At 42.8% G+C, this 24,318-nt stretch overlaps 1 protein-coding gene across 1 annotated transcript in view; it reads right to left on the bottom strand.

Moving 5' to 3' along the window:
* sphkap (SPHK1 interactor, AKAP domain containing) overlaps positions 1 to 13,868 on the bottom strand; it is a gene marked incomplete at its 5' end in the record, with an annotated part of 40,973 nt that extends 27,105 nt beyond the window's left edge. The window contains one exon of the mRNA XM_083694542.1: positions 13,825 to 13,868. Within this exon, the coding sequence (XP_083550668.1) occupies positions 13,825 to 13,868 (44 nt within the window). The remainder of the gene's footprint in view (positions 1 to 13,824) is intronic.
* Between the last annotated feature and the right edge of the window lie 10,450 nt (positions 13,869 to 24,318).

Raw genomic sequence — 24,318 nt, 5'->3', positions numbered from 1 at the left:
ATCTTGCCTTGTTCACAGCTTGACAAGATGAGTGACGGGAAATCTCAGCTTCAATGTAGCCTACTTAATCATGAGCGATAATGAGATTTAATTTGGCAAACAGATTAGCGTATGATGATTAATGCGCGTGTAGCCTACTGTCATGTGGAAGTGAACCGAGATGGCGTGGTAGCCCACGTCTCCAAATTACGCGGCACTACACAGCGAAAATAACACGCATATTCACACAATCAATAGGCTATGCTATGCAATTGGAAGCAACCTGACGTGCATTGGTCTATGCTACATGTCGTGATGTCCTCCTCATCCAAATCATAACTAATATTTTAAGGGCAGGCTATGTTTTTTTTTGTTTTTACTAAAAAATACACAGAAGCAGCCCAAGACGATATAACATGTATCAGCTCTAAGCCTTACCTAAGAAAATATTGCATTACAACCAAAATAATTTCCGCATTGATTAATGAGGTGTTCATGTCATTATTATTTGCTTTACAAATTCACTTCTATTTCTTATTGTCCTCTAAGCTATAAGCGCAGGACTTGTTTGCCTACTGCTCTGCACTGATAGGACAAAAAAGGCAATTAAAAAGCCGGATTTAAGCTAAATATTCTCGGCATAATTATCTCCACTACATTGAAATTATACGCGATTGACAACGAGCATACACAAATTCCTACATTGGAACGAAATTAGGTCAGTTTTTCACCTTTAATTTAATTTGAAATTCAGTTACATCAAATTGACACGTAACATAGCCTAGTCTAATTTATAAGCTACCAGAACAAAATTCCAGGCATTATGACTCACATCTGCCCGTATAGAGTAGCCTATTACTATAGCTCACGTACCTCGGCTTTTTCAGAAGGCACTTAGCGCCAGCCATCCCATCAAAGCAAACCTATCAGAACCGGTGTGAATATGTCCTCCTTGGGAGAGTGGCAGAGCACTGCGACGCGTGGCTGTCCCGAGGACACTCTCCTGCCCAGATGCACATCCCCGACCGAGGACCCAAGAAATTCCAACGCTGGCGCTATACAGTCATTCAGAGGGTCTCCTATATGGTTAGCCGTACGCAGCCAGCAGTAAATGACAGTCTGCTTGAAGAGTAGCGGGGCATTATTGCGGATAAGACATAAACACTCACACACGCACGCTTGCATGAGCTCACTCGCTCGCTCTATCTCTCTCTCTCTCTCTCTCTCTCTCTCTCTCTCTCTCTCTCTCTCTCTCTCTCTCTCTCTCTCTCTCTCGTTTTCGCAAGGTTTAGTGCTCAAGGTCAGGCAGGGCATTGATCTGACCTATATATTCTGACCTGGAACTGACCTGACACCCAAGCAAAGACATAAAAGGCTTGTCTGGCCTGCTAGGTGACAATCCTCAGAAAAACTGCTTTAGTAACTCCTTTACTATCATGCAAAAGTTGGCTCTATACTCCAAAAGTTTGAATTTGAAATCAAACAATTACAATGAGGTTAAAGTATAGATTGTCAGCTTTTATCTAAGGGTATTTTTGTACATGTTGGTTTTACAATTCAGAAATTACAACACTTTTTATATATATATATATATATATATATACATAGTCCCCCTATTTTTTTATTCATATAATGTCCAAATTGAGCACTCATGCGTAGTCTTTGGCAGGGTTGTGGAAGCTACTCTAAAAATGTATTTAACTAGATTACCAATTACTTTACGGAAAGAAGTTGCACTACACTAAAGCTACCCTTGAGACAAATATAGTTTGTCAAACTAAAGATACTTTGAAAAAGTAGTTCACTACATCGAAACTACTTCATCTAACATACAACAGTCAGTTATTGAAAGATTATCAATCCAGGTGACAGAAAGCGTGTGACTGAAATACTCACTGGGAGAGAAAAAATTGGTGAGGTGGAGTGGGGAGACCAGAGGCAGTGAGGGAAGAAAAAGTAGAGAAATTGAAGTTCAAGGGCTGGAATAATAGTTTAATTCCAATGTTTTAGTTTTCTTTGGGAAAAATTTAGTGAGTAGTGACAGTAGCTTAGTACACCACTACATGGCAAGCAAGTAGTGAACTGCAGGAAACACTTCAACGATTTAAATGTAGTTAACTACCATCAAGCTACTGAAAAACACTGTTAAACTGATAGTTGAACTACATGTAGTGGAACTACTCCCCAACACTGGTATTTGGTCGACAATCCTTTTTATGCAATAACTGCCAATAACTAATCCAATGAATTTGGAGGCATTTGCTTGTACTGGAGCAATACACTTCAGAATACATTCTGCTGCTGTTGTCAGCAGGTATTCTACATGATCAATTAAGAAAAGTTAGCGAATTCTAGTGGCAGCTATACATGCCCAAACCATAACACTCCCTCCACCATGTTTCACAGATAAGGTGGTATGCTGTAAGTCTTGGGCAGATCCTTTTTTCTCAAAACTTTCCTCTTGCAATCACTCTGGTCCATTCGTCTTATCTGTCCACAAGACCTTTTTCCAGACCTCTGCAGGGTTTTTTTAGGTACTTTTTAGCAAACTGTAACCTGTCCATCCTTTTTTAGGATAACTAGTGGTTTGCACCTTGCAGTGAAGCCTCTGTAGTTTGGCTGGCAATGTATTCTGCGTATGGTTGTCTCTGACACATTCACGACTACCGCATGGAGAGTGTTGCTGATCTGTGGGACAGTTGCTTTGGGGGTTTTCTTAATTATGCTCTCTTATGACTGCACAAATGATGCGTCGGAATACACCTGACTAACCATAAATCCCTGTCAAGCCAATTGTCCCATTACTTTTGGTGCCCTGAAATAGGGGGACTATGTATAAAAAGTGTTGTCATTTATAAATGGTGAAACCAATATGTACACAAATACCATGAAATAAAAGCTAATAATCTCTACTCTAACCTCAAAGTAATTGTTTGATTTCAAATCCAAACTATACAGTATAGAGCCAAAAAAAATAAACAATGCTTCATTGTCCCATTACTTACGCAGGGCACTTTATCTCACTTAATAAAGACAATAACAGCACCCACAGAGCTACAATGTCTATTCATCATGATGCAATGTTACCCTTTTTGTCTAGAAACATATCCCCCACGTCTTTCCATCACTTGCACTCTACTGAGCTGTAATGATCACTGGGGGAATTCAGAGAAAACAACATGTTCATGAATACTAATTGGCATATCACCTCCACAGGGGTAACTGAGCCGGTAGACTGATATGTAATGTTGCTCTTACCAATGGCCACAGTAATATCTTGGCCATTGGTATCTTGGAGATCTGGCCTCCCTTTAGGGGTAATAGGAGCCATGACCCTCTGTCTGAGAGGCTGACCTCCACACTTTATTAGCCTGCTGAGGGTTAGAGGATGTGCTTGGGATGTAGGAGATGTTGGAGGGTTGAATACTAGATTAATCTACAGAGCAGGGCTCATTACAGGCTGCTGTATGCATGTGTGTGTCTGTGTGTCTGTGTGTGTGTGTGTGTGTGTGCGTGCGTGCGTGCGTGCGTGCGTGCGTGCGTGCGTGCGTGCGTGTGTGCGTGCGTGCGTGCGTGCGTAACATATTACTTTGTGGTCACCTTCCCATTATTTTCATCCATATAGGTTGAGAGTGGAACTATGTACCCAATCCTTACGGAGGACAAGCACAGTGCTGTGTTTCACCTTGTAGTTCCACTCCGGGGAAGTCAGTCTCACCCCACTCCATCCACTCTGAAAGAAAAGCAGTTTTCCTTCACTCTCATTACCAAAGACAAGGTCCAAACTGTTCTAGACAGAGAGGTTCAGTTTAGCTCTGCATCTCCCACTCCTCTCTCAATATAACCTACAGAGGCCAGGCTCTGTTACACATTCAGGAGCCTGACCAAACAAACACACTGTTACACCACTTCAGGCATGCTGATTTGCTCCTTATGATCTACCTCTCTCTCACAACATGATAATATCGCCTGGAATGACCCCACAGTCATATTTCCCTCAAAACACTTCTGTCAGACGTGTGTTGGTATTCATGAGATGGTCATTTCCTGTACTAGAGCTAACCTCGTCCCCAGGCTATTGCAGACAGCGCATATAAGCCTTGAATAACAACGACTCAAACCTGGCCTTCGTGGGAGTGAACTTACTGAGTAAAGTTTTTGTCATAATTTAATTTGAGCTAATCATACAACCCCTATTTTATGGCACCCAAAGTAATAGGACAAATTAATATAATGTCCAAATTAAGCACTCATGTTTAGTATTTGGTCGACAATCCTTTGCATGCAATAACTGCCTGAAGTCTGCAACCCACTGACCCCACCAGATGCTGGGTAACTTCTCTGGTGATGCTCTGCTAGGCCTGTACTGCAGCCTTCTTAAGTTGTTGTTTGTTTTTAGGTCTTTTTGCCTAAAATATTAGCATCAGGAAATGAAATGCTTTCAATTGGATTGGGCAGTCAAGAACTTTACACTTTTTGTCCCTGCTGCCTAATCCGAAAGCCATTTTAAGACAATTCCATCACATTACTTCCTCATATAAAAGATGTAGAGATTAAAGGAGGCACTCAAATCTTCCGTTGACACAAACTTAGATCTGAGCCCTCGGTGTGAAAATCAGAAGGTATAAAGCGGAGAGAGCTCTCACTGTCAAAGTCGTGTTGCAGATGGGCTATTTTAAAACCTGGGAACAAAACAAGGACGTGTGATGGAGTAACTGAAAAATGTGTACGTGCGAGAGAGAAGGAGCATGAGAAAGAGAGAGAGCGGGAGACAGAGATAGAGAGTCAGAGAGAGGAATACAAATACATAGGCTGTATTGACTGGCTACATAGAGGATGACTATGAGTGGCTGTGATTCTAGCATAAATATTAATGGGGCTTTAGGAGTATTGAGGGATCCTGTGACCCTTGAACCAGCCGAACAAACAAAACATACATGTTAAAGGGCATGTCACGTGGCCTACAGCTAAGAAAAAGTCTTAGGGTGGCAAGTGGCTGTGTGTGTGTGTGTGTGTGTCTGTGTGTGTGTGTGTGTGTGTGTGTGTGTGTGTGTGTGTGTGTGTGTGTGTGTGTGTGTGTGTGTGTGTGTGTGTGTGTGTGCTTGTTAAAAGATTTTGTGATTGCTTACACCTAGAGTTACAGGATTGCATTAAATTGACTATTATTTTCAACAGATCTCTCCATTTGATTTGGCTTTTATGCCTGCCTGAAAGGCAGGGAGAAGATGTTATTTATAAAAGTCTCAGTGCAGTCAGTATTACATAGATAGGCATGACAGTTACGGATTATTGACATTCCAACAATTACCACACTTCTGTCACACATTTCTTCCACTAAGCATGTTTTAATGGACGCAATGCAAGAGGGAGAAAAATATACTATATTACAGTTCCTTGAAAATGGACACACACACTAGTGAAGCCTACATGTCTCTGAGTCATCATACACACACAGATAAACATACACAGAGATACACAGTGCCACAAACACAGTTGTATTAAAAACTTACTGTATCTACTATACACCTATAGTATGCAGCAGCAGGGAAGAGTGCATTGGAGAAATGGTACAGAGGGCTCATTAATATGGCCGCAATTAAAGTTAATGGCATCATTAATCTGTCTAATCACGCTCCCTTCATAGCAGTTATTCTTCTAGATTTATTTGTATTTGTCCTCTGTGTCTCTCTACTTGTTCATGTGGACTGGTGCTATGATTAAAAGAGCTGATTATTATAATCATATGGAGAGGTTAATGATGGTCTGGGCCAGGAACCACCTCCAACACTGATTTATTGAGGGGATAGGAGGAGCAAGAGCAGGTTGGCAGGTGGGTGGGGGGTTGGTGGTGTTAAGTGTTGGCAGGGGGCAGGGGGCAGGGGTGATATAGGAGGGGTTAGGTGCTGGTGTTGACAGATTGTGCTTCCGACGGGGCGCTGCGTTACGGCCTAGGTTGGGGCCAAGCCCAGTCAGAGCCCTCAGTCAAGCCAAGTCAAGGCTTGTTGAGAACACTGGAATCCAATGCTCATTCGAGACCTGAGCAGATTGCTTGTTTGGTTGATTTTCCTACAGTTGGAGTAGACTCACACCTCTCTGTCGAAATCACTAAATCACAAATAAGCTTTCTTAGTCCAGATAATCCTTATACCTTATATCACTGTATGCACACCACAAGTAAATTACCTTAGTACACACACACACACACGCTCACAGGCATACCTAAGGTGACATACACGATTATTATCCATCAGTGTATGTTTCTCATGACTGCACCGTCTGTCACGCTCCTGTCTTTATATCCTTTATATCCAGACTGATATGATTGAAAAGCACTGTGTGAATACTACAGTATTGTCACTTTATCCCTTTTGTTTAATGGAACAAAGCATGTGGGTGTGTATCCTTAGAGACCATAAAGCCATATAGTCCATATGGAACTCAGTTTGCTGTGAGGCAAAACCTCATCAGTGGATTATTCTGCCATCGGTTATATGCAGAGAGGAAATTCTGTAGACGGCTACAGAGAACTTAATTAACATTTATAATTAACATGGAAAGCAAATGGAGTACCAGGTGCTTTGACTCCCCGATTCAATTATTGGCTTTTACTGGCAATAAACTCATATGTAAGGTCAGTCTGTGGTGTAATTATGTGGCTGTGTAGCAATAAGGTTATGAAAAACAAACGATCCCTTTAAATGATAACCATGCTCACTATGGTAGGAATGTAATGCCTATTGTACTTAGCCAGAGGACTCAAATGGACTCGGAGACAAAAACTTAAATCCAATAGAATAGTCTTTACTTTCAAAAGGTTTGGTACACAGGTAGGCAGTTCAAAAAGGCAGCCAGATAATCCGAAAAGGGGTAGGCAAAAGGTAAAGTCAGAAACACATTCGGAGATCAAAAACCAGGAATGCTTATCGCTAGGAAATGCTGGGACGTATGACACAAAGGTACAAAGACGAACTGGCACATATGAAACGAGAGACAAGGTGAGTTTAACAACATAACACAGTGTGTGTGTGTGTGTGTGTGTGTGTGTGTGTGTGTGTGTGTGTGTGTAGTAGTAGTAGTAGTAGTAGTAGTAGTAGTAGTAGTAGTAGTAGCAGTAGCAGTAGCAGTAGCAGTAGCAGTAGCAGTAGCAGTAGTAGTAGCAGTAGCAGTAGTAGTAGTAGTAGCAGCAGTGCTGTCAGTAAATTTGATTGACATGACATGTCAATGTGGTAGTCATGTTGGTTATCAGGTGCTTTATTGCATAACATGAAGATTTCCATGGGCTGTAAGGCATCTTGCATTAGTCATCCAAATGCAATTCCCAATCTCCCTTTCATAAATGCTCTCTTCATCTGAGAATGTCTGGTGTGGGAGGCCACCTCCTAAATGCTCCCATGCGTTTGCTTCCCTGGAGAAACTCTCCCATCCTGGCCCCTCCACCCATGTTGTAATGGCTCCCTTGTGTGAGCAGTTCCCCCAGTGTTGCTCCCAGTAGCGTATCTCTGCAGCCTGCAGTGTGGAGGCAGAGCCAGGGGAGACTGGCTGCCAGCCCAGGGACAGGGGACAGAGGAGAGGAAGGCAAAGAGCTGAGCTGCCAGCAGAACCAACACACAACCAGGGGCATTGTGCTGCTGACCAGAGCCAAGTTCCACCGCTTCACTGGCCATCGATTGCACCTCCACTCTGATCAGTGGGACAGGGTTTGTTTTCTTAGAGAGGACTCCCGGTGAGAAATGGGGAAGTGTGGACAACGCTCTACATGGATGCTGTCCAAAAAGGAAAAGCTTAGAGGGTCAGGCATGGTCCAGGTTAATGGTCAGGTAAAAGTGAGTGTGATCCTAATGTTAAGAGTTGGATAAATACAAAAAAGAAGGAAACAGAGAGAGAGGTACTTAGAAAGAAGAGAAGAAGAGAAATATAGCACTGACGTCAGGGAGCAGGGAGCTGGATTTGAAATGAGGAAAAAGAGAAGGGAAAGAGTTAGGGAGTTTGGCTAGGGTTACGATTATGGTTTTGAGTGTAGATCAAGAACAAATAGTGGTAAGGGTTTTGAGCAGGGATGGATATACAGCATCATTTTATAATATGGGTTAATAGACACTGTGATACCCATGTTGAATATTCCTTTCATTGGTAAAGAACATCCAGTACATCCAGTGTGCTTCAGTAAACTCAGGAGGCTAAGCCCAAGAGACTCAGTCCCTCAAAGAAGAGAGAAATTAGTCTTGGCTCCCATCTCTTTTTATGGTCCCAAACCACATCAAAGAATCCAGCACACTCTCCTCCTTCAAACTGCTAGACTGAGAAAAGTGCTATATAAAATAAATGCATTATTATAATTATTATTATTAATAATAATAATAATAATAATAATGCTGATAATAATAATAATAATAATTATTATTAGATTAATATTTTTATTATTTACTTCAGCTCAGTCTAGCATAAACAGAACACATCAGCCTGAAATCTGATCAGCCATTTTCAGCAGAGGAAATTACTATACCTGAGGTAGATCAATATCATGACTCATGAGCCCATACTTTATGTAAGGTAAGGTACTGTAGGTCAATTGCACGTGCCTTAGGAAAAAGGATAAAGAATTCCTCTAGCAGACTATAAGACTTCATTTGATTGCCACCTATTAGATCTGGGATCAATTAAGACCACAGTGAATGAATGGATGGATATGATGACTGGAACAAGAGATCTGTCTACAGCACAGTCCCTCTAGACACGTGCTGCCTTGTGTACAAAACAACAAAGAGGCAGGAGTGAATTAGAGCCCTGTCAGATACGTTAGAAATAAAGATTTCCGCAGTTAAAAAAAACATGAAGAAATGGAAAAGCCATAAATGGTGCGGGACCGACCAGAAACAGTGTGATCAATGTTCACCGTGCGGGAGCGCTGCTAAATGTATCCCATTGCCACCGCTGTCCCATTCGGTGAGACTGATATTCTGGTTAGTCTGTATCGTTTATTAAAATCTGTAACAGGGTGGAGTGACTGCAGGAGAGGGCCTCTCTTGCTGCTCAGGAGGCATAAAATCATTCAGCCCAGTGGGTCGGTGGATAACTCAGAAGAATAAATTCAGAGTGAGAATATTAATCTGCAGGAAACATCTGTCCAGCAACGCGTTGACTCACACCCTGTTCTGTCCTCTAAACATGACATTTTCCATCCACACTCCTTTTGTTTGTTTGTTGACATTTGATGTGGCCCAGTGATGTGCATTGTCTGTATTTCAGTGCGTCTGTAAATATTTACATTATTTACAGGGAGAGAACAAGAGAGAAAGAAAGAGAGAGAAGCAAATTATTGATGTCTATGAACATAACAGCCACAAGACTCATTACATATTGGTTGCAACTAAGTGCAGGTGTTAAATGTGTACTTACAGGCTCACACACTGACCTCAGTACATCCCACTGCAGGTTGACTTCCTCTCTGTCGAAGTGATAAGTCTCCAACAGTGTGTGTGTGTGTGTGTTTGTGTGTGTGTTTGTGTGTGTATGTGTGTGTGTGTGTGTGTGTGTGTGTGTGTTTGTGTGTGTGTGTGTGTGTGTGTGTGTGTGTGTATGTGTGTGTGTGCGTTCATGCGTGAGTGGATGTGTGCGTGTGTGCATGTGTGTGTGCATTAGTGCGTGTGTCCTCTCCAGTCAGAGGGCAGTTATCAAACCATGAAATGAATCTCCACTTCCGTTTGGATTGGATAGGTGCATTCTCTATCTCATGTTATTTGTGTTAAGATTAGCCTATTTTTTGCTGTTTGTTGTTTGATGGGAACACTGAACTCCATGGTAAATCAAAAACATAATGGGTCGGTTGCAACCAAATTCAGAATGGGATGATTATAAGCTTGTCTCTTGTTAATTCAGATACTGGTGTGAAAGAGATGATCCTAATTGCAACCAAGATTCCCCCTGAGAATCTAGCACTAAACTTAAGCCTCCAGAGGATGCTTTAACAGGCCTAAAATTAAACCTGCTTTTCGACCAGACTAAGGTTCCTTTCATCATAGTTGGAGAAAATCCTCTGTCCATTTTTGTCATCATTATCTTTGTCATTATTAAAATGAACCTGCCATTCTACGTCGGCCATAACTTTGGCCTACTTCTTTGCAGTGAATTGTCCTCATTTATGAATTTGCAGGGCAATAGCCAACGTTATATCATGTAGCTGTCAATTTGTGAATTAAATGGGGTGTCATGACTGTGTTTGTCATAATATATTTATTTTTAATGTTTTCTAATCTTATCATTTCATGTCATAGGCATATTTTGTCAAGCCAATTTCATTTCATATCTGTGACAAAAGACACCGTATTACTACATGCATATTCCTACCTGTAAACATTACACAATATAGCCATTTGATCAACCCCATTCTTTTTAAGGTTTACTAACAAATGTTTACGTGTATGTTCTATGTTTTCCAACATTTAAGTGAATTTACATGGGAATATCTAGCAGACTATTTCTATGCAGCTTTTTTGGTTGCAACTAAGTGAATTCAATTTCACATGCAGCTGGATGAAATAACCAGATGCAAGCACTCAGCTAATTGGCAAATCAGCTCGTTTGGTAGCAATTGACTCAATGTCATACCACATAATGTGTGTCAGAAACAAGGACTTTTAAAAGGCACGTCTAGACAAACATTATATGAGATTCTATACACAACACATTACATCATACACTCACTGAGCACTTTATTAGGAACACTATACTAATACTGGGTAGGGCCTCCCTTTGCTCTCAAAACAGCCTCAATTCTTTGGTGCACTGATTCCACAAGATGTTGGAAACATTCCTTTGAGATTCTGGTCCATGATGATATGATTGCTTCACGCAATTACTAGATTTTTCAGGTGCACTTTCAAGCTGTGAATCTCCCTTTCTACCACATCCAAAAGGTGTTCTATTGGATTCAGATCCGGTGACTGGGAAGGCCACTGAAGAACACTGAACTCATTGCAATGTTCATGAAACCAGTTTGAGACGACTTTTGCTTTGTGACATGGTGCATTATCATGCTGGAAGTAGCCATTAGGAGATGGGTAAATTGTGGCCATGAAGGGATGCACATGGTCAGCAACAATACTCAAATAGGCTGTGGCATTCCAGCGATGATTGATTGGTATTAACAGGCTCAAAGTGTGCCAAGAAAACATTCCTCACACCATTACACCACCTCCACCATGAGAAGGTGTACAGGTGTTGCTAATAAAGTGTTCGGTGAGTGTATAGTGACACATACATTTTCCTTTTAAACTTCTCTTTACCACAAACACATTCTTCCTAATCCACCTCTATTAATATGAAGGACATCTCTACATGTTTGCCTCTGGATTTAGGGGTAGCAGTGTTAAACATGTGCTCTGTCTGCTACGGTTTTCAGGGTGGTAGTCAGGCTGTGTGCATTCAGTGCACTGGGGCAGGAGGAGATGGCCAGATGCCCCTGCCAAGGCATCCCGCTGTCTGTGGAAGCTTCTCAGAGATACTGTCTTCTGATCAGATCACATCTGCACAGCATCTGCTTGTAGTTGTAGTGTATGTGTGTGTGTGTGTGTGTGTGTGTGTGTGTGTGTGTGTGTGTGTGTGTGTGTGTGTGCGTGTCTGTGTTTGTACAGTACCTCACACTCGTTGCTGTGTTGTGTGTCTATCAGAGCCAACCTTGCAGCTTGTCCTAGAAGAATGTTAAACAAGAGAAGGCAAAGCACCAGTGCTACCTGCACACAGATATCTCAAACCCTATATAATATCAATGAGGAGACATCAAAACGACAATCAATGAAAGTCTAGACAGACATAAAAATGAATCCAGTTTCAGTTTCCTGATAGCGAGATGATGAGGGAGAGAGAGAGAGAGAGAGAGAGAGAGAGAGAGAGAGAGAGGGGCGGAGGATGATCTCTAACTCACACCTGCTACTGAGGGGGAGCCCAGCACTGTCCCAGCACTCCGTGATTATGGCAACTAACCTCCATCCAGCCCCAGTTCACTGATTAGACAGGGCACTCTCTCCCCTCACACTGGGGGAGCAGAGAGAGAGGGCTGCCTTACCAGCTGGTTCCTTTCTTCTGAACAGTAGAGGCATTTAGGAAAGACATTTACACTACACCTCATCCTTGTCCTGTATTACCCAGATAATCTCTTGCCATATTTACTTAATCCCAAATGATAAATCAGCAAAAAGCAGGTGTTTCCCCCAACTTCCAACATGCCCTCCCTGCCTCTGCTCTCCAAAATCGCTCCCTTAGGATCTACACAGCTGTCTATCTCTGCCTGGTAACAGAGCAGTATGCTTCTCCTTTATCCCTACTGTGTAGATATAAACTTCCATCACTGACATCTGTTCTACAGTGCATTGGTTTTACCATCTGCACTCTACCCACAACAAATCTCACACAACACCAACCACGACTGTAACTTGAATACATACTACTTGGTCACATTCCACATACAGTTATGCCAGTACAACAGTGTTATTACACTAGAAACAATACATAAATAATACAGACAGCACTCTCAAATAAAGGGAAATAAATTCTAATTCAATACATACCAGCCTTCAACAGCTCAGAGGTGCTGGCTGTCAGTGCTGATGAAAGTTTGACGCTTAAATGCATCCACAGTAGGTGCTGATATGTATTCAATTACACTATTTTTTTCTTTATTTGAGAGTGCTGGCTGTATTATTTTCTTATTGGATCAACTCTGGGTTACAGCAGTCAATCAGAACTATACTTGTTTTTAAAATTGAGTTGAGAATGCCAGCACCTTATTATTACACTAGGTTTTTTGTAGGTAATTTAGTCATTTAGCTATTGCTTTGAATTTGAGAGGTGCTGTATCGGTCATATTTCACATGCGTGTGTGTGTGGGCATGTCACATGTATTCAATTGCATATTAATGTGTGGGAGTTTCATATTTGTGTGAGTAACCTCGTTGAGACCAGGCTTTCCTAGCCTGGGGAAATCCTTTGCAGAAAGTAGCTATTAAGGGGTGGAAACTGATTTCAAATGAGGGATGCCTTTCGACACATTAAACCAAAACAAATTCCTGGCTTGGGCAGAGCTCCAAAAAACCTGAATGTTTTCTTCCATTTTCTTCCATGTTGCAAACTAGCATAGGCAACAACTCTCTGCAAAATAGTCCTACCTGGTAATAAAAGACAACACACATAACAACAAGCAACCATTCTATGGGCATGTGGGGGGAGGACTGTTCCTATGTTAATGTAAGTGCTCTCCTCTCTGGCTGAGCCCTTGCTTGGGTTGGGGCCCTGCTGACACCTGTGGGCTATAGTGATGAAAGATTGTCCCTGTTACAGTAGGCCTGTGCTCACTCAGCAGCCAGCCAGGCAGCCATTAGTATTTTATGACCCTCTCTGCCTCAGCAGTCTCTGCTCACAGACACAGAAGTGCTGGCCTTTTCATTTTCATATCTCTTTGCATCCCTGAAGGAGTCTTGCCTCTGTGGTAATTTAATGTAATCACTCCTGGAGAGCGATGTTAACATGTGGAGCAACAAAGTGCACCTCTATGTGGAGTGGAGGGGAAGTGTGCTTGCAGAGCACTACTGAATGGTCACAACTTTCTAAGCGGTTACAACCAAGAAGAAAATTATATATTGTATATATAAATTATATATTGCTTAATTTAATGCGCAGACCTGCTGTAAAATGTCTCAGGACATAGTCTTAGACACAGTTCAAATTCCGGCCATATGTATTTTCATAGTGGATCCACACTGTCACAACACCAGTACATTTTAATATTTGGTTTGTTGTGTGTTGTTGTGGAATCATTTGGTCTGATATGAGCTGATAATGTGGTTCTCTTACTTCTCAGTGAAGTCTCTGAGCACGGTGTAGAGTGACATCATCATCTCTAGTCCTTGTCCTTATTTCTCTCCTCTATCTCCTTAATAAGCCAGGATTCTTCTGCCTGCAGAGTAAAAATATAATTTACTGGATAAAAGTCTTTGTGTGAAACCACACACACACACACACACACACACACACACACACACACACACACACACACACACACACACACACACACACACACACACACACACACACACACACACACACACTCTGCTTTAAATAACAGATGGTGCTCTGGCACCCCCCCCTTTTCTTCAGTACAGTGGTTTTCCATTGCATCAGATGTTAGTGTTTTGCTTTGGCATTGTATGGGTCGTTGCATAGCAGTATAACATTGTATATCAGATACACACACTCATCTCTCTCTCTCTCTCTATCTGTCTGTCTGTCTGTCTCTCTCTCTCTCTCTCTCTATCTGTCTGTCTGTCTCTCTCTCTCTCTCTCTCTCTCACACACATACACACATACACACACCTGACCACCTCAAGGTTTGTCACACCCAAGCACAAGTCAACTCCTCTCTTACACTGCAGAGTGTGCCTCATATAGTAATGTGTGTTGCTCTGCCATATGGTACACTGTCAAATCTTCTCTGTGACTCATGAGTCCTTACAATCTCTGGCAGGGGAGCTTTTATAATTTGTGAACAATTTAGATCATCTCTATTACAGCAGGTTAGATAGGTGATTCTCATTTTTGGTGTATCCTAAATCCATAAGATGTAATTGGTAAACATGCATGCTAGCCTGGTAACAGTTGAATGTTTTAGACATGCAGTAGCTTTGCATAATATCTAGTCATAGAGATAGCAAAGTCACCACACACACAGTGATGAGGTCACTCCACATTGTTCACCTCAAACATTGATTAAGTCATTAGACAAATTGAATGAGGTCACGGCATAGAGTGATGAAGTCATTAGACATGCTGAAGGAGTCACTGCCTTTAGTTATGAAGTCATCAAGCACAGTAATGCCTTTCTCAAACACAGGGATGAGGTAATGTCCTTTTGATGTGTATTAAACAGGAGAAGAATTGATGCAAAATGTTCTTCTGTTATTAGATCCAAACTATTGCTTGACTGTTATCAGTGTCTCTCAGACTGAGAAGAGCTCTTCCAGTAACAGTGTTCATCTAAGCCCCAGACATCGCACACTCACACTGTACACTCACACCTCATAGAATGTGAAAAGAGGTTCACAGGGGATTATGGGCAATTAAAGGCACTGCCATAGCCGCACGGCCTCAGTCTAGCTGCACATCTGAACAGGGGGAGAGGGCTCACTTTGATGCCCCCCTCACTCTCCAACAGAACCCTCCTCTCATACTCATAGAGATATGCATCTTCTTTCATCTTCCTTCATGAGACCAGGGGGATGGGAGGCCTTGGTGTTGAGGGGCCAGGTAAGACCAGGGGGATGGGAGGCCTTGGTGTTGAGGGGCCAGGTAAGACCAGGGGGATGGGAGGCCTTGGAGCGAAGAGGAGAGGAGAGGAAAGGCGCAGTGATTCAACTCATACACGTATCGCTCTGGAATCGAGCTGGCAGCTCAGAATAATCAAATTAATTAATCCCACTGGCAGTTTGAGTGAGCTCCAGCTACAGTAGTCCCAGGAAGCACCACCTCCACCTGCCAGAGAAACGAGACACCACCACCTTCCTCCTCCTCCTCTTCCTGTGCTCTATCAATGTCATGTGTGATGGGAGGAGTGTGGAAGAGCCTGCTGAACAGAGAAATATTGTCATTGTTTAAATAATGACATTGATTATGTGTTTGTTAGTGTTTTGATCTGTATTGCATTGAAAAGACAGTGATGGTGGTGTACTGAGAGCAGTGATCATGCTCTTCCCTCTCTGGAGCATCTCTGCAGACTCATCCACTCTGTCTTCATTCTCTCTCTCTCTCTCTCTCTCTCTCTCTCTCTCTCTCTCTCTCTCTCTCTCTCTCTCTCTCTCCTTTTCATAAGCACATCCACCAGCCTGCTGTTTGACTTGTTCATTATTCACATAATTTATCTGCTGAATAAATGCTTTTATTCTGTGCTTACTAAAACCCATTCTCACCAGACAGGCTGAGCTGTTATTTGGGCATGTTCAATTACACATCAACACCAACAGCAGCAGAGGTGCCTGGGCTGTGCTGTGCCATTCTGGACTGAGTTGTCGTTGGTCTTAGCTAAGCTAAGCATAGCATTGCTGGGCTGTTCTGTGCTGAGTTGGAGATGGTCTAGGGTTGGTCTTAGATGGGCTCTTAGATCTCAGGTGAATTGCTCCAGCAGACAGCCCAAGGTAAGGGGAGGAGGACGCAGGCAGATGCATTGACATTTCTCTACCATCACCATAGTCCAGGGATCATGTCCTTGCTTTGCCCATATACTGTACGTGCTTCTCCTGTCTCCCCTTGGGTGCGGAGAGGCTTAGGGAGGGGTCTGTCTCTTTGTGGTATATGACTCGTGGATTTATAAGTTTACAGTACGTGGCTGCTTCTTAGACAATTAAACTTGGGCAAGCAGTGTGAACTACAATATAATTTACATACATACATACAGTTATTTCTACAGTATTTAAAATGAAACCTTTTCACTTCCAATTATCTTCATTCCCTCTTATCTTACTTCTCTATCACTAAATATTTTTCTATTAATGATGTCACTGCCCTTATTGTCCCAAACATTGCCAATTGATTTCTCCACTCCTACAGTGGATGACCGAAGAATGCTCACCATAATTAAGAAAACCCCCAAAACAACTGTCCCACTTATTATCAGGAACCCTCCAGGAGGTAGGCGTGAATGTGTCAGAGACTACCATCTACAGAATACGACAACAGCCAAACTACAGAGGCTTCATTGCAAGGTGCAAACCACTAGTTATCCTCAAAAAGGATGGTCATTTACAGTTTGCAAAAAAGTACCTACAGTAAAAAGCCTGCAGAGGTCTTTAAAAACATCTTGTAGACAGATAAGATGAATATACCAGAATGATTGCAAGTGGACAGGAGGGGGTGTTAATGTTAGTCACCAGAGAAGACACCCAGCAGCTGCTGGGGTCAATGGGTCACAGACTTCAGGCAGTTATTGCATGCAAAGGATTGTCGACCAAATACTAAACATGAGTGCTTAATTTGGATAGTTGATAAATCTGTCCCATCACTTTTGGGTATCCTGAAACAGGGGGACTGTGCATAAAAGTGTGCCATTTCTAAATGGTGAAACCAATATGTACACACACAAAAAAGAAGAACAAATGCTTCACTGTCCCTTTACTTACGCAGGGCACTGTATATGCCAATATCTGCCTCTGCCATGTTTATTGTATCTTCAAGTCATAACTGTCATGGCCGTCATGGTGGAAGTGTTTCTGGCACTGTATTCCAGGGACTCTGAGTTTCTCTTTGTGTGTGTGTGTGGGTGTGCGTGCGTGCGTGCGTGCGTGCGTGCGTGCGTGCGTGCGTGCGTGCGTGCATGCGTGAGTGAGTGAGTGAGGTTTTTCTGTTGGAATCTTCTAAGACCATCTTCTACTATCCAATACTCTTGGTAGAAATTCTATTTACTGTGGAATGCCAGCAAGCACCAAGACAACCCCCCATCCTCTCTCTCTCTACTTCCATCCCTCCTCTCCATCCTCTTCTCTGTTTCATACTCTACCTTCCCACACTCACAGTAGGGGAGGACAGGCTTAGCCTGGCCTCAGCTGCTCCTGCTGGCTCTGGGCTAACGTTATATCAACTTCTTCTTACAGTGAGCCGGCTCAGAGCTAACATTATACTTACATCCCCACACTGTGGGAGGATGAGGGACACTAGATTTTCAGAGTTCCTCAGCAGATGGGCCAGGGGGGATTGCTACACCATGGTAGCTTACAATGACATAACTAAGGTGTCAGAATAAAAGTCTTCACTGCCCTCATACGGTATATCAATAACATGTTACACATTGTTGCTTGTCTGTAACTGACATAAAGAGTTCAGAAAGTGAGGTGGGAGAACTGTAAAACCCACAACAGCAGACACACACGTCATGCAGTAGCTATGGAAGATCCTCTTGGCAATAGAGGACCATAGAATGCTTGTCATGTTTTTCCTCCTCCCTCCTCTTATTTTTGTGTACTGAATCTATGATTGTGTTTTCTGTTGTGTTTTTGCCATTGAAAAGAAAAACTCCCCTCCCAAAAAGAAATAGATTACTCAGCAGCTCTGTGTGTGTACAGGGGGGTTGATGTTCTTCGGCTGTCTATTTGTGTTTGTATGTCTCAGTGTGTTTTGTGTACAGGATGTGTTAATCTTTGAGAAGGTGTGTGTGTGTGTTTTGTACTGTATGTGGGTGTGTGTACGTGCAGCATTGAATGAGTGAGTGTGCGTGTTTCTCTGTGTGTGTAGCCGACTGCAAGCGTCTATTTTTAGCCCATGCTGATGATGTATCCATCTGCCGTTGATGACGAGCGGACTCAGCCGGCACGGTGCTGGGGCGATGGGACGCTCTACTGCGTAATTTGGGCAAATGACGCCTCCCAGCCAATCAGGGACAAATAGAAAAACAAAATAAACATTGGAGGTCCTTTTTCCTGTCAATTCAACCTCTTTCAGGAGGCCAGTTGGATCAATGTGAGGAAATTACAGAGTAAATTGTACTCAAAGCAAAGTGACCTTCACATACTCCCTCTAAAGAACCAAGATACTGCCTGCAGCATAGACCAACAGCCAGCACACAAGGGACAGCAAGCACAGCTATTACCGACCACAGCACACAGCTATATCTGACTATAACACATAGTACATGTATCCAGCACACAGCTATATCTGACTATAACACATAGTACATGTATCCAGCACACAGCTATATCTGACTATAACACATAGTACATGTATCCAGCACACAGTGACTGCAGAGGTAGCAGAGTCTGAACACAACCAGTTTTGAAATGAGCAAGCATTAGCATTAGTACCAGTTACAGTAGAGCTGTTGCAACCTGTGGATATTGTCAATGACACCTGTGCAGCATATTTCCATATGTGGAAATGAGAAAGCGTGTTTTTATAGAGAGCTATTGCATGCCTAAGTGTGCATAGAGCCCATACTATTACTGTATTAGTGAACTATAGGGTAAATCACCAGGAGATGTGGCCCATTGGAATGGCTCCATATAGCTCATCCACAGAAGTGCCTTAATGGAGCCCATCTCAGCCATCATTATGCTAAGTGAATTCTCTCAGACAAGTTTCAAGTCTGCGCTTCAGCACAGCAAGCAGAGTAATGCCACAGAGACTGGAGAACCAAGATCACATTTGCTCTTTCCTAATGACACATAACACAAGCAGGACAGTATGTGTGTGTGTGTGTGTGTATGTGTGTATGTGTGTGTGTGTGGGTGTGTGTGTGTGTGTGTGTGTGTGTGTGTGTGTGTGTGTGTGTGTGTGTGTGTGTGTGTGTGTGTGTCAGAGAGAGAGTGTTTTTACTATTTTATGTGCTTTAACGTGTTTTACCAAAGGTTAAGGTGATGTAGACATGGTTGAGTGGGTGTGTTTGTATAGGAAGGGATATGTGATGAAATGTGTGTTTGTGAACTGCTGATACCCAGAGTGGGTGAGTAGACATGAAGAGTAATAGGCTGAAAGGTCAGTTAAAGGTTGGCAGTTAGAGAGTGCTGAGTGTTGGTTTTAGCTCTGTTTAATGGACCTCTGTGCATTATTTGGATCAGAGGACTATTTTTAGATGTGGTAAATTATGTACATACAGGGTCTGAAATTAGGTCTGCCATGAATGGGGAAGTGTTTGATAGCTTTGCTCGCAGGTTGTGTGTGTATGTATGTGCAAAGTATGCATTTGATTTCCTTTTTTGAGTGGACATTATGTGTGTGTGTGTGTGTGTGTGTGTGTGTGTGTTATGTCTTGATGATATGATGTGTGAGTGTGAGTAAATAAGTAAGAAGAGTGCACACAATGTGAGTGAAATACATGTTTGTATATGTATGCGTGCGTATGAATCTGAGTGTGTGTGTGTTGGAGTGCCCGGCAGCCCTGTCATGCGCCTTCCTGTAATAGTTATAGAGATCGATTCCCACTCAGTCCATTAATAACCCAGTGAGTCTGCCCCATTGGGATAAGAGGGGAACAGGGATGCCTGCCCTCACCGGATCCCGTCTGTATTTGTATGGCAGGCTCTTATCGTGTTCATCCCTCTATCTGCCCCTGTCTTTCTCTCTACTCCTACATCTTTTCCTCTCCGACCCTTTCTCTCTACACTAAGTGCTCGCTCCTTTCTGATTGTGTGTTTCTCCTTACTTCCAGGTCAGTGAGGTTACAGTTTTTCCCGATTGCTTGAGCACATTTCTTTAAACAGTATTCAACTTTTCAAAACAATTACCTTCTTACCTTTGTTCCCCTAAACAGTTAAATGCACTATAATTCTGTCACAAAAGCAAATCGGTGCATCAAAACAGTATCCTTTGTCATCTAATGAAAAGTTCAAACCATTCATTTCATAATGACACACTATATACAAACTATAACCATCAATATGCATTGCAGGTTGGACAACTTTCATTTGAAAACAACGGTGAAAAACAGTAAGAATTCCACTTACATTGTACTATATAGTGTATGGTCCTGTAGTACTGCACCTGTTACAGAGGATATGATTGCTTACCCTACATATAAATCAAATGCATCTAACATATTCAGAATCAAGCAGGTAGTTACAACAATAGTAATCTATTCTCTCCTTTCTGCCAGGCCACATGTTATGTTACTGATGACCTTCATGTATTTCATTTGTGATTACAGACTGATTGTCAGTTGAACTGTTGAGCAATGAGAGTTTACATGTATGGAGGAGAGATTCAGTATAATGGGAGAAATACCTACTGTATATGCTGTAGGGAAATAATTAGGTTTTGTTTGTCAACATTTACTTAATAGGTTTTTGTGTCTTATGTAGAGAGTTTAGCTGTTATTGTCTTAATTGTTTTGTAAAAAGGTGCTTAACATCTGCTTTTTGTGTGCATTTTTTTGTTCTACATCTTTCTTTCTTTAATTACACTGAACAACTAGATCAATCCAATGTTAAATTTTTCATGGGGGTGTGTGTTACCGTATCTACAATTTTCATAAATAATTTCATATATACCCGAAATGCTATATCACCACATACTATTGAACACTGCTAATTCTTCACAAATTACTAATTAAATAATTTGTAGAACCTTTGATGAATAACCTTTGTGCAGCACTACAGTAGCAGCTAGAGGGAAAGCAGCGGAGAGTGAGGCAGGGAGAGAAAAAGAGAGAAAGGGGGAGTGGAGCAGATCCAGTTCTCACAGCACAGCTCAACTTGAAAGAGAAATCGATCTAGAGATATGGAGTGTGTGCGCAGTGTGTATTATGAATAAAGCATGAGCCATAATACTGTCTGTCTTTCAAAAGGAGCCTTTTAATCATTGTCTGGGAGAAAAAGAGAAACCTGTCATCAACAACAACTGCAGGTGCTGTTCCTGCCAGCTGATGACTACAGTACCAGACTAGCTTAGAGTGGATTAGCTCTACACTCTCATTCTCATTTTCAACACTTTCTAATGCTGTTCGTTTTTTATTTTCTTTGTCAAAGAGATTAATTTATTCCATGTATTTTTCTCATTAACAGGCTCACTACTCGCCCACGCATATGCGATTTAACAAGCACTGCAGCAGGGGCCCGGCCCAGACCTCATTAAGGTTTGTTAAAGCTCTTCCTAATTGTTCCATCACGCTGTGTGTCTGTCCGGTCTCCACGGTGCTGCTCTGCACTAACACCCTGTCTGTCATTGGACCCCCGCGCACACACTATCTATTGTATATGGTTTCTGTCCTGACCACACACTAGCACACACACACACACACTCACACTCACACGCTCACACACACACACACACACACACACACACACTCACACTCACACTCACACGCTCACACACACACACACACACACACACACACACACACACACACACACACACACACACACACACACACACACACACACACACACAGACTAGAACTTAAAATGCTAAGTTCCAAATCAAGGCCAAAATATGGGCCTTTACACATATGGCTTTGTATCGTAGTCTCTGAACCCTCCCCTATTTTCTATTGGTGATCCTGCACTAGTCAGGAATCCACCACAAAACAGAGATATTAACAATCATGGACTACACCAAAACCGCATATCTCAAGTATATATTATATATAGTTATAATTTTTCACTGAGCATACCAGCCGACAAAACAAAAAAAACAAACACGGAATGATGCTTGCCAAAAATACTGTCCCCAGGCTCCTAATGAATCACATAAACACCACAACATGGCCCTCAAGAGGCAACAACCGCTAGATATCGAGAGACGGGATGGGATGGGACAGGAGGGAAAATGCCTGATCAAGCTTCTTTTGTGGCACTGAGCACTAGGTGGGATTCGAACAGTAGCCTATAGGCTACCTTGCACAAACTACACACCTCTCATTCTCCTGTTTATCATGACTCCAAACCGGCTCCCAAATAACCCAAATCTGTGGACTGTATTTAAATAATGCTGTCAAATAAAGGAAAGTAAATTCATGAATCCATGTAAGAAGCATTAGGCTACAATGTAATGCTAGCCTACAAACATGAACTTATACCAAACCACCGTGCATAATTGATTATTCGGGGTGAAGTAGGCGGAAGAGGTTGGCAATGGCATTATGATAAAAAACTTTTTTTTCCATGTTTTAAGAAACATCTAGATTTAGCCTATTGGTGATAGTTGTTCTCTATGACAACTGTAGCAAACAGACCTATGTCATTACAACAGAGATCCAAGCAGAGTCCTGGATGTATGCCAGATTTTTGCAGTACGTCCAGACAACAAAAGAATGCTTGGAGCCCTCCAGCCAGTGCCTCCACTGCTCCAGAGCCACCTCCCATCCCTACATCAGATGCATCCACCTCGACGATGGAGGGGAGTGCAGGTCCGGAATAACCAGGACAAGGGCCGACATGAACTGCTGCTTGAGGCCATTGAAAGTCTTCTCAGCCTCGGAGGACCAACCGAACTGAGTGGACGTGCCTTTTGTGAGCGCAGTGAGGGTTGTGGCGACAGAGCTGAGATTTCCGGGAGAATCTCCGATATAAATTGGCAAAACCAGGGAAACGATGCAGCTGTTTGAGGTGGGTGTAGGCCAGTCTCTGACAGGGGTCCACACGGCAACCATGTTGAAATGGAATTCACTTTTTTCAACCTTGACGAACAAGTGGTTGTCCAAGAGGCAGAATCTTGGAGAAGATGAGAATGTCATCCAGATAGACAAAAACGAAGCGATTAAGCATACCTCTGAGGATGTCATTGATGAGCGCTTGAAACACAGCTGGGGTGTTGTCCAATCCGAAGGGAATTACCAGGTACTTGTAATGACCTGTGGGCATGTTGAAGGCTGTCTTCCACTCGTCTCCCTCACAGAAACAGACCAGGTTGTAGGTTTTGCGGAGATCCAATTTAGTGAAAACTGTCACCCCTTGGAGGACCTCAAATGCACTGGACATCAGCAGGAGGGGGTAGTGGTTCTTCACAGCTGCCTTGTTGAGACCACGGTAGTCAATGCATGAGCGAGACCTCTATCCTTCTTCCTCACGAAGAAGAAGCCAGCACCAGCAGGAGAAGTAGAGGGACGAATGAAACCAGTAGCAAGGGCATCACGGATGTACTCCTCCACTGCATTTGCACTCGGGAAGACTCGTCAGCACTCGGCTGATGACGTCACAATAGCCGTAATAGGGGATCAGGTAGTGAGGAAGTTGTAGACCGTCGTTCTCGGCGCTTCTCACGGATGCAATTATCCACTCGAATGGACACGTCAACAAAGGAATCAAAGTCATTAACTGTCTCTCTGGATGTCAGGTGATCCATGATCTCTTCTGAATGTCCGTAGCAAAGCCCGGTGATGAGGGCCTCCGGGTTCCACCTAGCAGCGAGAGTGTGAATCTCTATGGTGAAGTCCGCACCACTGCGAGAGCCCTGGTGGAATTGAAGAAGTGTGTTGGCTGCCTTGTGCCCACTGACAGGATGATAAACCCCTCCTCCTCTCCTCAGTGAACAGCTGATAACTGGAGAGTACTCTACCGGTAAGTACCGCAATAATGAAGGCTACTTTAGTGCAATCAGTGGGAAACATGGCAGCTTGTAATTCAAAAGCCACTATGTCAGAAACCCCCGACAGTCACCCGGATTACCGTTGTAGTGCTCTGGGGCAGGCAGCCATAGGTCTCTGCTTCGCTGGGTAACAGGCTTGGGATGCACAGGTGATGGTGAGTTTGTTGCTGACGCCACCTGACCCCAGCTCTGCTGGATTGCCACTGTGAGAGCTTGCATGTTGTCGATGACTTGCAGAAGTTGTTTATGTCTACCCACCATGGCTTGCCAGAGCAGCGCGTATTTGGTCCA

Source organism: Argentina silus (assembly GCF_951799395.1).
Source record: "Argentina silus genome assembly, chromosome: X".
In the NCBI taxonomy this organism is placed as follows: domain Eukaryota; kingdom Metazoa; phylum Chordata; class Actinopteri; order Argentiniformes; family Argentinidae; genus Argentina; species Argentina silus.
The sequence above is the reverse complement of the archived record's forward strand: the minus strand, read 5'-3'. Positions and strand labels throughout refer to the sequence as shown.